Source organism: Mastacembelus armatus, chromosome 8, assembly GCF_900324485.2.
Source record: "Mastacembelus armatus chromosome 8, fMasArm1.2, whole genome shotgun sequence".
NCBI classification, from domain to species: Eukaryota; Metazoa; Chordata; class Actinopteri; order Synbranchiformes; family Mastacembelidae; genus Mastacembelus; species Mastacembelus armatus.
In genome coordinates, this window is record NC_046640.1 from 22,778,030 (window position 1) to 22,792,856 (window position 14,827).

General features: G+C 46.6%; 3 protein-coding genes across 5 annotated transcripts; 2 read left to right on the top strand and 1 right to left on the bottom strand.

Moving 5' to 3' along the window:
- Position 1: 1 nt before the first annotated feature.
- Positions 2 to 5,910, bottom strand: elof1 (elongation factor 1). Of its 3 annotated transcripts, XM_026324502.1 has the most exons (5): positions 5,783 to 5,874; positions 1,830 to 1,956; positions 1,168 to 1,296; positions 859 to 929; positions 2 to 583 (listed from the first exon to the last, which is right to left on the bottom strand). In XM_026324502.1, the coding sequence occupies exons 3-5, from the start codon at positions 1,281 to 1,283 to the stop codon at positions 519 to 521; spliced, it is 252 nt and encodes an 83-aa protein (XP_026180287.1). In that variant the 5' UTR covers positions 1,284 to 1,296; positions 1,830 to 1,956; positions 5,783 to 5,874; the 3' UTR covers positions 2 to 518. The 3 variants fall into 3 exon arrangements, with proteins under 3 accessions (XP_026180287.1, XP_026180288.1, XP_026180286.1); XM_026324503.1 differs by lacking the exon at positions 1,830 to 1,956 and having other exon boundaries at positions 5,783 to 5,910; XM_026324501.2 differs by lacking the exon at positions 5,783 to 5,874 and having other exon boundaries at positions 1,830 to 3,109.
- Positions 2,419 to 4,404, top strand: tmem205 (transmembrane protein 205). The gene is made up of 4 exons (XM_026324496.2): positions 2,419 to 2,519; positions 2,965 to 3,073; positions 3,164 to 3,327; positions 3,740 to 4,404. The coding sequence occupies exons 2-4, from the start codon at positions 2,974 to 2,976 to the stop codon at positions 4,040 to 4,042; spliced, it is 567 nt and encodes a 188-aa protein (XP_026180281.1). The 5' UTR covers positions 2,419 to 2,519; positions 2,965 to 2,973; the 3' UTR covers positions 4,043 to 4,404.
- Positions 5,911 to 6,054: 144 nt separating the features above from the next.
- Positions 6,055 to 14,827, top strand: rab3db (RAB3D, member RAS oncogene family, b). The gene is made up of 5 exons (XM_026324491.2): positions 6,055 to 6,190; positions 7,700 to 7,936; positions 12,481 to 12,599; positions 13,139 to 13,263; positions 13,644 to 14,827. Exons 2-5 carry the CDS (start codon positions 7,700 to 7,702, stop codon positions 13,829 to 13,831), a joined length of 669 nt encoding a protein of 222 aa, XP_026180276.1. The 5' UTR covers positions 6,055 to 6,190; the 3' UTR covers positions 13,832 to 14,827.

Sequence of the window (14,827 nt, forward strand, 5' to 3'; positions counted from 1 at the left end):
GTTCTGTTTAGTTTTCCTTTTAGTGTCAAAGTACAAAGTGGATTTAAAATTCATACAACCAACAAAATGTTTCAGTGTATTAGTGACATCTGCAACCTAAAGAGAAATATAGTTTTCATCTTTCATCACAAAGAAAAATACAGGCCAGGGAAGGATTTCAACTAGAAGAAGAGAAAACATGCAGATCACGTTGGTGAACCGACCCTAAACACGTCCCATCGTCATCCAAATTTATGTTCTGCTACATCGACCAACCGAAGGGGTGAAATGGATCAGTGGCATATCAGGTGTCTGAGCTGCGTCTCTGCTGCCGCCATGTTGCAGCAGGGTTCAGTCCAAACGACAGAAAAAAAGAGAAGTCATTTTGCTGTTATAAAATGTGTTTGTGTTATTGACTTAATGTGACTGAATAAATCGTAAATAGACAAAAATAGAACTATGTGTTACGAGGCTGTCCCGACGTGGCAGCTGAGGATCTAAGTGTTTCTATCTGTGAGAGAAACGGGGGGAGGACTTGGCTACTGATTGGCTGCTTCACAGGCATCAATCCAGTCACTGTAGACGTCCACTGGTTCAGACAGATCTGTGGGGACGGGTTAAGGTCCAAGCGAACACACAAAAAGCTCCAGACAGCAGGATCCGTGAGGACTCTGACACTGAGCAAACCCTCAGTTCCTCCTCTATTTACTCTGCTGTCGGTCAGAGCTCCACTTTTCAGTCACCACACAGGAACTGAACTGGAGACCGAACCAACTGGAGCAAACCTGAGTTTACATCGACTCAGGTTTAACCTGCTTTGTGGAGCAGCCCCACTCCCTCCACTGAGGCTACTCCCTCCTGTGCGGTTTGTAAGGATACAGGTTATTGGTGTCTGGAACTCCTCCAAGCAAACACTGCAGGATATAATCCCTGTGTTGCGGGTTCGTTCCCTGGAAAACAGTCAGTTGGACACAGCAGCTTCAGAAACTATTCCGACCTCTTCACTTTCTGCACTTTACACAGGGGCAGACTTCATCTGGACAAAATCAGTCTACACTGGTTAACCCAAAAACACAATCCTGCACATTCAATCAAGACCAAACTCGGACCATGTGGTGTGCACAATATGAGGGTGGTGCAGACTTCCTGAAGTGTATTGTTGCCCCATGTTACACTGAGATAACTCACATTTTCACGTCGCAGGATTTCTCATGGTTACAGAACGGGCAGGTGAACTGGGTGTCCAGGTTCCCCGTCATTTTTTTCTTTGGGGGCGGCTTTCTCTTCGACTTCCTGCGGCCCATCGGTAAAATATCTCTGCAGAGAAAAGGGAAAATTCACAGGTTTGTTTTCTAGCAGCTGTGGGCCAGAGATGGACAATTCATGTCAACAGGTTTGTATTTTCTGATAATCAGCAGAGTAATCAATCATGGAGATATGGACATTAGCAGACGCCCTTCATGCAGTCTTCACAGCAGCAGGTGAGACTCACCTGCACAGACACAGTCCTGTGAGTCTGTGCAGGTGAGTCTCTTTTGTCCATTGTGTCACTTTTCTAAATCACTGCCCAGCACAGCCACAAACCCAACTCGTGCACATGAACACATGAACACAGTCATCACTGCAGGTACAGCACCAGCAGGACAGAACTGGGCCTTTGCAGCCTCCGTAGCTCTTCGGTTTCTCCCAAACAGCCGAACAACAAAAACACAAAGAGCTACCGCTAGCAGGCTAACAGCTCCTAGCCCGTGGCTAAAGACGCTAAAAGTGCTCGTGGAAACGTTTTCCACGGTAGGACCCGGAGCTGCGGAGCCCGATGGGGCTCACGGCCTGTCCGTGATCCGCGTTACCGTGAGACGTGACCGCCGCTTCCACACGGTTGCCCCGGCGAAGGATGCTCCGTTGTCCGCGTCTGGATGGAAGGAGGACAGGCTTCTGATTGGTCGGTTTGGTTTATTTTCCGGTGCGTGATTGGCTCTAAGACAGAAGATTGACAGCAGTGAGTAGCCAATAGAGAGTGTGTTTTCTAAAACAATTCCCTCCTCCATGAGTCAAAACAACACAAATATTCGCAGCTTATAAAGATAATTTATATTTTTATCGTGTTTTCATGTCTTTGCATCTCTACATCACCAAATCTCTACTTTTTAAAATTTCTCTTGTGATTATGATTGTGCTGAGCTGGGACATTAAAATTAAATTAAATTTATTGAATTTAAATTAATTCAATAAGTTAAATATATTAAATTTAATTAATTTTTTTTTACTTTAATTTGGTAGGTTAAATACATTTAATTTAATTTTATTTAATAGGTTAAATTCATTAAATTAAATTAAACTGCTGTTCCTAAATAAACAACATTATTCGTTTCAGTGAAATTAATTTATCATAAAATATTGTTTTTAATTATATTGAATCCCATTGGTCCGTGTGCGAACGGGGGCGGGGCCTGTGGCACCATAATACGGAAGTGTCTCGGCTGAACTTCGGATCCTGCTGACGGTCTTAGTTTGGACTTGGACACTGTGAAAACCCGCAGGTAAGAGCAGCTCCTGTTCGTGCTTTGAGTCTGCACGGCTGAAATCCTCAGGGAACCCGTTAGCACTTCCTTAGCACTAAAGCTACATGTGCGGTTTCTAACCGTGTTTGCTCTGCGTCGTTTCTGGCTGTTATCGGGTCTCTGCAGCGGCTCTAATCGGCCACGTCCATGCTAGTTACTCCTGCAGCGCACACTCATGATGCACAGGTGACATGTTGGGTAGAATAACATACTGTTTACCTGTTACACAAAGCGAACGCTGAATATATACATGATCTATAATAACACGTCGTTATGATCGTTTTCACGTTTTGAATGATTCCCACTAGTAGATCCTGGATTTTAACACAGAAGAAGAAGAGAAGTGCAGATTCTGCACATGCAGAACAAGCAGTAAGTGAAGTGTGTGTGTGTGTGTGTGTGTGTGTGTGTGTGTGGTCTGCAGGGCGACACCATGGTCACAGAGGGCGATCCAACAGACGTGGTCAAAGTGCTGCACCTCCTGGTCCTGTCCTTCTCCTGGGGGATGCAGCTTTGGGTCTCCTTCATCGCAGGTACCAACAAGACCAACAGCTGCATCACATGGTTTGTGCTCCTGCTTCCCATGATTCCTCGGCCCAATCCTTGATCTCCTGTGCCCGCAGGTTTCACGCTGGTGCGTCAGGTAACTCGGCACACCTTCGGCCTGGTGCAGAGTAAGCTCTTCCCCATGTACTTCTACTGCCTGCTGGGGAGCAGCTTTGTCAGCCTGGCGGTGTACGCTGTGTACCACCCCAGAGAGCTGCTGGACTGGCATGAAAGTCTGCAGGTTGGACATCATGACGGGATCTTTGATCCCTTTGAATTCAGCCTCGTGCTTGGCTTCTTGTGAACTTTGTGCTTTAAACCAAACTCCAGTTTCAGTGGGACATTTGGAAGGAACCTGATTTTTAATCCTGGTAGATTCAGTCAGATTAGTGAACAGTCATACGCAATCTGATTTGGAACAGGCAGATTAGAATTTAATTACCAGTCTGTTGAAGACCCAGTAAGAGGCTGGGCCTGCAACAATAAAACCACATCAAGTCAGTTTTACACCTGTTTTTTGGACTAAATTGAGGTTTATCATTAGAGGAGCTGATAGGTGGATTTTGGTCCCTTTGGAGAGAACAGGTGAGCCGGTTCCTCCTGTGTCCAGTCTGTCTGCTAAGGTTTTCTGTTGATCTCTTGTTCTTGTACAGATGGTGCTGTACTTCGTGGCTCTGATCATGGCAGGTCTGAACGCCCAGTGGTTTGGCCCGGCAGTCACTGAGGTGATGTTCCAGATGAGGGAGGTGGAGGAAGAACATGGCCTGGGGAACCAGATTGGCCTTGGCAGCCAGAAAGAGGCGTACGCCAAGCTCAAAGAGCAGGACCCCAAGTACAGAGCCTACAAGAGCACGTTTGGCCGCTACCACGGCCTGTCCAGCCTGTGCAACCTGATGGGCTTTATCTGCACCACCGTGAATCTGGTCTACACCGCCCTGAATCTGTCCACCATTTAAAGAGCAGACGTCAGGCCTCAGTTCAGGAAAATTCTGTCTGTTTATATGATGTGTAAGTGAAGGAGGACATGAGTGTATCTAGTGTGTCGTGACTGTTGGAGCCACAGATGGAGCTGCGAGGTCCTGACTGAGGATGCTTTGATCTGTCCAAATAATGCTCTCACACATGACGTTTTAATGTGTTGCTTAATGTGTCTTCTTTTAAAAACACAGGATGTTGCGTGACCAAACCTCTCCAGCAGGGGGTGCTGGGTGTGCACAGGTGCATTCAGGGATAGTCTGTAGCTGAACGCTGCATTCATGACCACGAGTTGAATCAAGGCTGAGTCTGAGATTAAACAGTGTGTTTCTGTCCATGTCCTGTCTTTGTTGTGTCCTATGACCTGTCAGGTCTTAAAGAGCTTCCCCCCCTGAATATACATTTGTCCCCTGCCCCCTCAGGTTAGAAGATCTGTTTGTGTCAGTCTGCTGGGAGACAGCTTCATTTTCTTCATTGGTTATTATAATAACACATGCATCCATCTTTGATTCTTATCGGGGAGCAGCCCATGCTGCTTATCTGGTGTTGAAGGGCTGTTAGATTGAATTTGAAAGCCTGTCCAGTGTTTACTGGGTGGGTTTAGACAGAAGCTGTTTTAGTCTGATTAGTGGATGCAGACCCTGCAGACCGGCCTTGGATTGGGAACAGGCAGGTTTTAATGTAATTAGAGTGAGGACAGTGCTCTGCAGGATGAGAGAGGCTCTGTCCCTGGTACAGCTCCAGCACTAATGGACCTTAATGGATCATTTCAATATAAACCCAGGGGAGTACAGTTCATGTTGGCTCTGTTCTGTTGCCTTTTCAGCTGTGATCAGGGTTTCACATCTTCCACCTACTATAAACATACAGTGTGGTATAAACAAGTACAGGCACAAGAACAAAGTCCCTGGTCCCAGTTTGGAGAACATGGTCCAAACAGTCCAACATGTTCTCAGGCTCTCAAGGACTTTGGATCTTTTTCACATCAATTTGCTGTTTGCAGTGGCTGCAGGACATTTCCTTTGTTTAACCAGTGAACAGGTTTATGCACTCATGTCTTCAGGGCAGCAAAGAGTGAAATGTCCATAACCTCCACACTCAAGATGTTTTTACTGAGAAGAACAAAGACATATGGCAGCAGATAGGTTATTCAGATCAGCCAAGTGTGAAGGAAATGTTTAGAAATCCCCCAGCTCTGAGTCTGTCAGTAAAACATGAGGAAGCAGGAAAACTGCAGGAAGTGTGGGGCAGCTCCTCGCCAGACCAAACATCCAGCAGCAGGACCTGTTAGCTCACACAGCTTCATTCAGACGCCTCTACGGTGCACACGGAGCCTCATTTGCAATTGTCTGATCTCAGTGATGGATGTAAACAGAAAGTACTGAAACTATCACAGGCCAGTTTGTTCCAGGTAAAAGTACAAATGTACTTGAAGTAGCCAAAGTCAAAGTAGTTGTCCTACGATCAGGCTCCTTTACATACCAACAATAATAATAATGATACCTGAGAGTTTATTGGCTGGTTCTACTCTGTATTATGGATCTGTACTATTAGTCTGTACTATCAGCCTGTACTATTGATCTGTACTATTAGTCTGTACTATCAGCCTGTACTATTGATCTGTACTATTAGTCTATACTATTACTGTAGTGTCCGGTAGGTGCAGTGCAGTAAAACGTTTTGCCTGTACATGAAATGTAAAGTTGAAATATTCAAATTACCTCAAAATTCAGAAACACCTGTTCATTGTGTGCTACATGGACTCACACCTGCACCTGTTCCGGGGAACCGAAACCGGCCGCGCACTGTGAAAAGCCTGAGCGCGCATGGAGGAGTATTAATGTTGTTTTTTTAGGGCGTTGGTGCGATGCCCACCCGCGCGTTCTCGTGCGCGCACACCGCAGCCAGCCCTCCCCTGGAGCCGTGCACGTAGATCCAGCCTCCCAGCCTCAGTGTCCGCAGTCAGCTGTGCGCACACAGGCCAGATCCGGAATCCGCTCCGCCACTGGGAAACGCACATCATCCGCCGCCGCCGCCGGAGCAGGGGGGACGTTCAGAAATCTGACCGACCGGTCCGGACCGTGCACCAGAAGGAACCGAGGCGGACGTCTGCTGTCTTCCCTGAGAAGGTGAGTTGGTCCAAGTTTGAGCTTTGTGAGCCTCCTCGTGTCGGACGGAACTTCAGGTTTGTTCCTCCAGGACGCAGCTCTGCTTCTGTTCTGTGCGAGTCTGGCCCAGAACTCGGCTCTTTCTTCATCGTGGAAATCAAACTGATGCGCGCGCGCACACACACACACACACTCACTCAGACACACAGACGCGCCAGCTGCCAGCTAATCAATACTGCTCGTTTCCTGCTGGTCCTGGATCAGCCGCCGCTCCGGGCTCTGGCTGCAGCATCTGGCATGTTACTGGGAATAATGGAGCTCCAGTGTGTCCCAGTCAGCGGCGGGGTGGTTACCGCTGCCCAGGTGGCGTGTTCAGGTTCGGTTCGTGCTCCAGCCAGAAAACAGGCCACAGCAGCAGCGTGTGCAGTGACTTCCTTGTGTTCAGAAGTTGAACGGAAACGAGTCTGTTGTGTGTGAGACACAAACAGCTGCTGAGGACAAACGTGGGTCGGACCGGGCCACAGGTAAAACTGTGGAAGCTGCAGTACATCAGTGACACTGCTCCTTCAGAACATGTCTGGACTTTTACATTTGATCTTCGTCCTGCTGCTCAGTCTCTTCTCTCACATCTGAGCTGAAATAGTTGAATCATTTCTGAAAAAACAACCTTCAAACTATTTCAGACACTTTGACACAGTTTCTAGATTTTTTGGAAGAATTTGGTCTGTTCAGCCCAAACTGGACGATTTGACCCTAAAACAACTTTAGTGCTTAAGTTGTCCAGGTTCTGGATCCACACACTGAGGACTGGTGAGGACACCACATTCATTGGTGCTGTCAGTCTCTGGATGGGTTCGGACTCACACACACACACACACACACACACACACACACTGTGCAGACAGTTGTTGTGTATTTTCAGTCATTTACGTTCTCAGGGGAACTGGAACAGCAGAATTAGCCAACACCTTGCAGCAACAAGAAGACGCAGCCTAGTAAATGATTTCAAAAGCAGAAGATGAGGCGAGCGGACGTCCTGAGCTCAGTAAACACCAGGGACACGTGACTCCCTGAGGCCGAGGCTGATGGGACTGTTTGGGCTCTGCAGGACCGTGGGCAGCTCGGGCGTCATGTGATGGTGGAGATTAGGGCTGCAGAGCAGTGTGAGATCTCAGGCCTTTGACCCACAACCACAAAGGCGCTTACTCCTTTCAAAGGTTTTTCATTAATGTTCCCGTCCGACGCAGCAATAGGTTTTCTGCACACAGAAAGGTCCTTGTAGGTTTCCTCTGCTCCTGACAGACTGGGAGAACTGGTTCACACCAATAAAACATCAGTTATTGCAGGTTTTTATAAAAAATTATCTACGACACTTCTGACATCAGAACATGTTCATGAGATGTTAAAAACTGAGACACCTCAGGATGAGAACCTCATGTCTTAGACTGGTCAGTCAACCTGTCTGCGTATTTCAACAGAAAGTGCTTTGACGTTCTCTCCTGATGCATTTCTTCTCCTCCTGCCCGTCAGATGGCATCCAGCGACTCTCGGCTCCAGCAGCAGCCGTCCCAGAAGGACGCGGCCGACCAGAACTTCGACTACATGTTTAAGCTGCTGATCATCGGCAACAGCAGCGTGGGAAAGACCTCCTTCCTGTTCCGCTACGCCGACGACTCCTTCACCTCCGCCTTCGTCAGCACCGTGGGCATCGACTTCAAGGTCAAGACTGTTTTCCGCAACGACAAGAGGATCAAGCTGCAGATCTGGGTGAGTGACACCCTGTGGTTTTTGTTAGCGCTGTCACCTGCCGTCCGTCTGTAACAGGTGTCTGGACCTGCTGCACACCTGAGCTCTGGCCGCATTCTGATTGGTTCTCGTTATAGGTAGTGGAGGCTGCAGTCTCCTCAGGATGTAAGTGAAACAGGCCTGAGTGTTTCCATCAGATCTGCTGTGTGTGTGTGTTTGAGAGCATCTGGTTTGGTCTGTTCACACTGTGGAAACATCAGTTCTGAGTCGGTGCAGCTGTGATGTCGACGCAGAGACGCAAGACGTTTGTCCAGAGCTGTGAGTTTGACTGTTGTGCAAGTTCAAGCTGTGAATTGTGTAAGTGTGAAAACACGACTTCCTTGTGGTTTCACACACATTTGAACTGCCCTTATCTGACATCACTAGATGTTCACACACAGTGGGTTTATTAGGAACCCCTGTGTCGGACCAGGTCGGTTTATCATGAACCCCTGTGTCGGACCCAGATCACAATGCTCTGTGGCTTTAGATTAGAGTTTACTAAGACTTTTAATCAGGTATGTAAAGACTTTAGGTAAAAAGCAGCATGTCAAAGCTCTGGCAGCAGCAGTGAGTACAAACCCGTCTGTTAGAAAGTTCATCTGTGATGTGAGGTTCTACATCAGCACCATTACATCAGGGAAAGTGGTGAGTGAGTCAGAGACCGTGTGAACCGACGGTTGGAGTTCATCTTGTTTGCTTTATGGAGACCTGCAGCTGTTGATTCAGCCATTTCTTCCTCTTTGTCATAATTCACTTTCTCGTTTGAGTTTACATTAGGACGTCATGGTTTTATGGAGTTGGTCGTTTTTTTCCCAACACTGCAAATTGTATTTCACAGCTGGACTTTTAAAATCCCAGTTTAAAGATGAAGTCCAGCAGTTGTACCCACTAGTCAGTTTGGTTGTGAGAGGAGCTGCAGCCTGATGCTCTGCAGGTTTAAGAAATGCCTCCATAGATGTCCAGGACAAGAATTATGGGAAATGTGGGGTTTAGTGCGTTTAGGGTCCGAAAGTCAGTTCTGCCTTTAAAGGCTTTAGCAGAAGTGCAGGACTAAATTCCTGGACTGCACCTTTTAAAGAAACACAGTTAGCTAAGAGGATCTGGGGTCTTTGCAGCAGATTGAAGTTGTGAAGTTTCAGCTGGCAGTGTTAGCTTAGCCTGTAGCTAAGCTAACACCAGGGGCTGGTCAATACCATTTGTCGAGGCTGTTCAAACAGATGATTCATTTGAATTAATGACGTGTGAGGTGAATCAGCAGCACAGGAGCCCACACCAAAGCACACACTCCGCTGCCAGACCTCACATCTTTACACGACCTGCACGACGAGCTGAGGACGAGGCTGCACACTCGCGTGTGAAGTGTGTTAGCGAATGATGTGAGGGCTGCATTTGGAGGAAGTGGGCACATTGTGTGTCTGACCTCGGCGTGGCTGTTGCTGCAGGGTGACAGAGGGATCTGGTATTTCCTGCACTCTGGAAGCGGAGGAAGTTCCCTTTAGGCGTCAGATGGGGAGATAACAAAGACACACTCATGCAGCAGTGTGTTTAGAGGGTGTGGGAGCAGCGGGCATGTCTTCATGTAGCGTTAATCATCAACTCTGTGAACTGTAAAATTCCTGGTAGCTCTCTGTGAACACCATCTGTCAGAGACTTCTGCAGCTCCGTGCACAAAGACTGTTGTTGACGCTCCAGTGGCAGCTGCTCGCTTCCTTTTGTGTGTGATGGAAACAGGCCGCTAACACACGGCGCTCAGACGCAGGCCTCAAACATATGTACGGTGTGTTCACACTGTGTACTCACACTGTAAACATCCCTCCTTTCTGACTCATGCTTGTGAGCTTTGAGCAAACACACACACACCTGTCGCACACTTAGCATAAACACACCTACACATGTTGTGTGTCAGCCCGGAGAGCGGCGCCCTGTGTGTGTGTATGTGCGCGCACAGCTCATGCAGGCACAGGTGACGGATGTTTAAAGATCAGGATCCAGGTGATGTCTCGGTCTCTGGCCATGCACAGGCGTCGTTTTGAAGCCCCCCCACCTGTCACATGTAGGGAGGAGGAGCAGCTTTTGTTTCCTGCTGGGCTGATTAGAGACGCTGTGTTTGGTCTGACGTCCCAGTGCTCTGCTAAATATTGGATCATCTCTGCATGGAGGAGATGAAGGTGGACCACTGTGACAGAATGACAGAAAGCAGATCTGACGGAAAGAATAGAGAGAGTGAGGGAGAAGCTGTTTCAGGCTCAGCAGATTCTGCAGCTCTGCCTCTGCTGTAAAGTGAGACAGATTATCGAGAGCAGCCCGGGCTGTAATGGAACATTCAGAACCTTGAATGGTACCTGGTTACCTGGACAACCCCCATCCGCGCACACACACACAGACACACACACAGACCCTTGGCTCAGACGTTGCCAAGTAACCAGAAGCGTGGACCAAACCATGTTGACATCAAACACATTTTATTAGAAGATGCTCGGAAACACAAACCTGCAGATTCCTCCTGCTGGTCACTGCAGCCGCCATGTTGGTACAGGGAAGCCTCCTGATGCAGCAGGTCTGTGCCGTGAAACCATCAGGGTTTCCAGATGTTTGACTTCTCACAGATGTTAGATGATGGCAGTAATACTTCTAAAAATGAGTTTAAGTCACACATAAGAACAAATAAAATCAGTACTGTAAAATCTGTGAAATGCTATTAGTTGTTTGGTTTTGACATTTATCTTTTTAAAAGCAAAATGAGCACAAACTGCAGTTTCCAGCTGTTTGAACTGAATCCAGCTGTGATTTGGCAACTGCAGGTTTCTACCTGTGATCCAGGTGTTTGTATTTGCTTAACTAGGTCATTTTTTAGCTTCAGAGGTTTTGAGCTGTGATACATCAAAGTGAACATGCTGATAATAGTAGAAATTATGGATATTGATTATTTAAAAGAAAAACTGACCTGAGCATCACTGAGGAGAATGAAATCAGGACTGGATGACCGTTACAGCCAGAAGTGTCTCTGAGGGTTTGGAGCCTTTCAAGGTTTTGTCCCCAGTCAATGATTATTGTGGCTCATTTGGAGAAACAGATAATATTGTCCTGATATGTGTATTATTAAAAAAAGATGAAGATTCTCCTCATTCTTCCAAATATTGAACACTGTCATTGAGAAATACTGATATCAAGCTGTTTTCCAAAGGCTGGAGATGAGTCCAAAGGGCCAGGTAGCTCCAGACGACATTGACTGTCTTCTGTACATTTTCAATATGCAGCCAGAAGCTACATGAGGAGCCGTGTTAGCAGCTGACGCTTGGTGGTACAGGCAGAGCTGATAAAGCTGTAGATGGGAAGAGCCACTTAGTCTTGTGCTTTTTTTCCTCTTGCTCAGTCCAGGAGAGAATCTAAGCTGTTTCCATCTATAGTTTTGTCTTGATTTCACACTTCTGCAGGAGTTCACTCATATTTCACAATAAATCCTCATGTGATGGGAAAACATGACGGTCCAGACCATGGCGAGCCTGCGGTGTCCTGCTGAAATATAGACATGCATCTTCTGCTGGATCGTGTGGCGTGGAGCAAGTGACAGGTGGATGTGGTAATGAAGCAATGGAGGCAGAGACCTGCATGAAGCTTTTACAGAGTGCTGTTGTTTCTTGGCCCATCCTTAGTCCACAGGATCAATAACAATCATAATAATTAATAATAATAGTTTTTCCTTAAACACAGTCACACACCTGACTTTGAAAACTGATGTTTCTCTTTACCAACAGTCAGCTGAGCCCAACAGGAGTAATAATAATAACAATGATGATGTAATGTTATTAGTGCTAATATAAACTGGACCACACCAGTGTAAATCTCAATATAGCAGGATGAACAAATATAGAAAGAATCCACTAAATCTACTGTCATGTGTTACCTGTTACCTGAACCATCTGTAACAGCTGTTCATTTCCATTCAGCCAGATGTTTCTGAGTCAAAGCTAATGGAGTCGACCACTTTACCCTGAAATGATGCATTTACTGCACATGGTGAACCACGTCAGGGGTGATGGCTGGGACAACACTGCCCCCTTATGGCTCCTGATCATCAGTGGTCACAGGGGAGTTGGTGATTTTTGTGTAGTTCACTGTGACAAATTAAAGCAGAAACACACAAACGGGTGCAGGTTAAAACTCTTCAGGTCTGTGATGTAAATGTTGGAGCAGCCTCACACCCTGTGGCTCAAGTCAAATATTGTAGGGTCAGACGGCTCTGTTGTTGTTGTTGTTGCACCTGTAGGTGTCTTTGCTTTCCCTCTTCACCTGGAGAGTCCTGCTGGGCTGGATGGTCCTGGAACACCTAGAGGAAACTGTTTGCATCCACTACTTCCTGAAAGTTTATATATGTTAGTATAAAATGTGTGTTGTGTGTATGTACACACATGTGTGTGTGTGTGTGTGTGTGTGTGTGTGTGTGTGTGTGTGTGTGTGTGTGTGTGTGTGTGTGTGTGTGTGTGTGTGTGTGTGTGTGTGTGTGTGTGTGTGTGTAAATGCAGGATACAGCAGGGCAGGAGCGGTACCGTACCATCACCACAGCCTACTACAGAGGAGCCATGGGCTTCCTGCTCATGTATGACATCACTAACCAGGACTCCTTCAATGCTGTGCAGGACTGGTGAGTCGGCCATCTTTAACCTCTGACCACACCCCCTGTTTCTGTGCACAGGCCCCAAAATAAAAACTGTTCCTGTTCTTCTGATCCTAACATCATCCTGGTCTCTGCTGAAAGCTAACTCTACATTTCATGTCCAAAAGTCCAAATGAGCAGCAGAGAAACTGAACCAGGTTTGTTTGGCAGAATAAAGAGAAAGTCAGACCTGGAGCAGAAGCTTTGGTTTGGAAAACCTGCCCAGGAGCCACAGGTGTGAACTAGTTCTGTGTTAGAGTTTCATAAAAACATTAAAATGTATTTTCTGCAGAAAAAGAAATGAAACCAGGAAAATGTGTTCCTTCCATTGATTCCTTGGTTCATTTCTTTGAAAATGTATTTCTGCAGCAGCACCTCAGACTTCAGCCAGTCTTCACCACATGTGGAACGTCTTTGGGTGATTTTGAACGAGGTGTTTGTGCTCTGCAGTTACAAGCAAAGTGAAATGTTTACGTTCTGAGTGAACCTGCAAAGCTCCTTGTTTCCTCTGAAACCTTGTGCTACAGGGCGACGCAGATCAAGACGTACTCCTGGGACAACGCCCAGGTGATCCTGGTCGGAAATAAGTGTGACCTGGAGGATGACAGACTCGTCCCCACAGAGGACGGCCAGAGGCTGGCCGAGGAGCTAGGTGACTGCCCCCGCTGACGCTGTGTTCAAGCACCATTTAGTTTGTCTTTTCACAAAAATGTAAAAATTAGTTTTTGTCAATTTTTCAGGTTTTGCTTTTGTTAATCACCAAAACTAAGTTTGTATGTTTATATAGTAACTGCTTCTCTGCTTGCTCCTGCTTCTGCCAGTTTTACTTTGCTTTTATTCCTTTTCATTTATTTTTACCCAGTGATTTTATAATGCACTTTTAAACATTATTTTATCTCCTTTCCCTTTGGCTCTAGTCTCATTTCTGTTGTGAAAAAGTCAGCAACAAATATTTTCCATCATAATTTTCATGGCTCCTGCATATTTCAGCCTTTTCTCTGCAGAGGTGAAACATCTGTGTGCTCCCCTCAGGTTTCCAGTTCTTTGAGGCCAGCGCTAAAGACAACATCAACGTGAAGCAGGTGTTCGAGCGCCTGGTGGACGTCATCTGTGAGAAGATGAACGAGAGCATGGACGGAGACGCCAACCTCATGTCTAACCACAGGAGCCAGGGCCTCAAAGACTCGCCTGCAGAGAGCCAGGGAGGCTGTGCTTGTTAAAGCATCTACACCCCAACACACACACACTCACACACACTCCTGAAGACCAACTCCTCCTCTGTGCCTCAGCCACACAAAGCGACGCAGCTCTCGCTCCCGTCCTCACAGCATGAACCAAAGGACCTTCAGCCCAGATCATCTCCATCCCGTCCCCCAGGCCTGGCTCTGTCTCTGTGCTCCGTCCACAGCACCCACCTCGACGCTGCTCGCCACGTTAGCATTTTAAATGTGTCTGTGCAAATATCTAGAAACTACTGATGCCAAATATGATGGATGTGATCACATGTAGCGTCTGTGAATGTACTTTAGGATTCATTGTGTTGTTCAGTGTCTGAGTTACTATGTAGATTTACATCGAATGTAAGCTGACTGCAGTTTACAGTGATGGTAGCAGTTAACCAAGCAGACTCAGTCTAATCCAGGAGACCCACTGTAGAAAAGGAGGCTGGTTCCTGCACAGCTGAGAGGCTTATTCAGGCCTCCCAGTCTCTCCACAGATTTGTGGGGGATATATCTTAAGATGCTTCCTGCTCAGACTGAAGGAGAAAAACACAAATCCTTTCTGTGCAGCCGTCCTGAAACTATATCTTAGCCAAAGCCCTGTTGAGCTCTGTGAGGCTTAAAGGAACAGTTGGACTTTTTGGAAATATGATTCTTCACTGTCTTTCTCAGAGATGCTAAATATGATGCTATAGCTGGTAGCTACTTAGCTTAGCACAGGGACATTGTTTGTTTTTGTTTGGTTAAACAGGACATTAGCGTTTTGTACCTCTGGACAGAGCCAGACTAGCTGTTTTCCCCTGTTTGTGCTAAGCTAAGCTAACGGCTGCTGGCTTCATATTTACTGTGCAGACATGAGTGGTGTCAGTGTCGTCATGTCTTTAACATTATAGATCCCATATTTCATCTTTTTCTTCAAAAATATTAGACAATATCAGTAATACAGTTCTTGGCCTTGTCTGATGGAAACCTACATTAAATATAACTGAATATTAA

Excerpts from the sequence above, each read along its gene's own strand:
- rab3db (XM_026324491.2), top strand. The coding sequence starts at position 7,700 with ATGGCATCCAGCGACTCTCGGCTCCAGCAGCAGCCGTCCCAGAAGGAC. Across the intron at positions 7,937-12,480 it reads GGATCAAGCTGCAGATCTGG|GATACAGCAGGGCAGGAGCG; the intron begins GTGAGTGACACC and ends GTGTAAATGCAG. Across the intron at positions 13,264-13,643 it reads GAGGCTGGCCGAGGAGCTAG|GTTTCCAGTTCTTTGAGGCC; the intron begins GTGACTGCCCCC and ends TGCTCCCCTCAG.
- elof1 (XM_026324503.1), bottom strand. The coding sequence starts at position 1,283 with ATGGGCCGCAGGAAGTCGAAGAGAAAGCCGCCCCCAAAGAAAAAAATG. Across the intron at positions 930-1,167 it reads AAATCCTGCGACGTGAAAAT|GGAACGAACCCGCAACACAG; the intron begins GTGAGTTATCTC and ends ACTGTTTTCCAG. Across the intron at positions 584-858 it reads GTTCCAGACACCAATAACCT|ATCTGTCTGAACCAGTGGAC; the intron begins GTATCCTTACAA and ends CCGTCCCCACAG.
- tmem205 (XM_026324496.2), top strand. The coding sequence starts at position 2,974 with ATGGTCACAGAGGGCGATCCAACAGACGTGGTCAAAGTGCTGCACCTC. Across the intron at positions 3,074-3,163 it reads TTGGGTCTCCTTCATCGCAG|GTTTCACGCTGGTGCGTCAG; the intron begins GTACCAACAAGA and ends CTGTGCCCGCAG. Across the intron at positions 3,328-3,739 it reads ACTGGCATGAAAGTCTGCAG|ATGGTGCTGTACTTCGTGGC; the intron begins GTTGGACATCAT and ends GTTCTTGTACAG.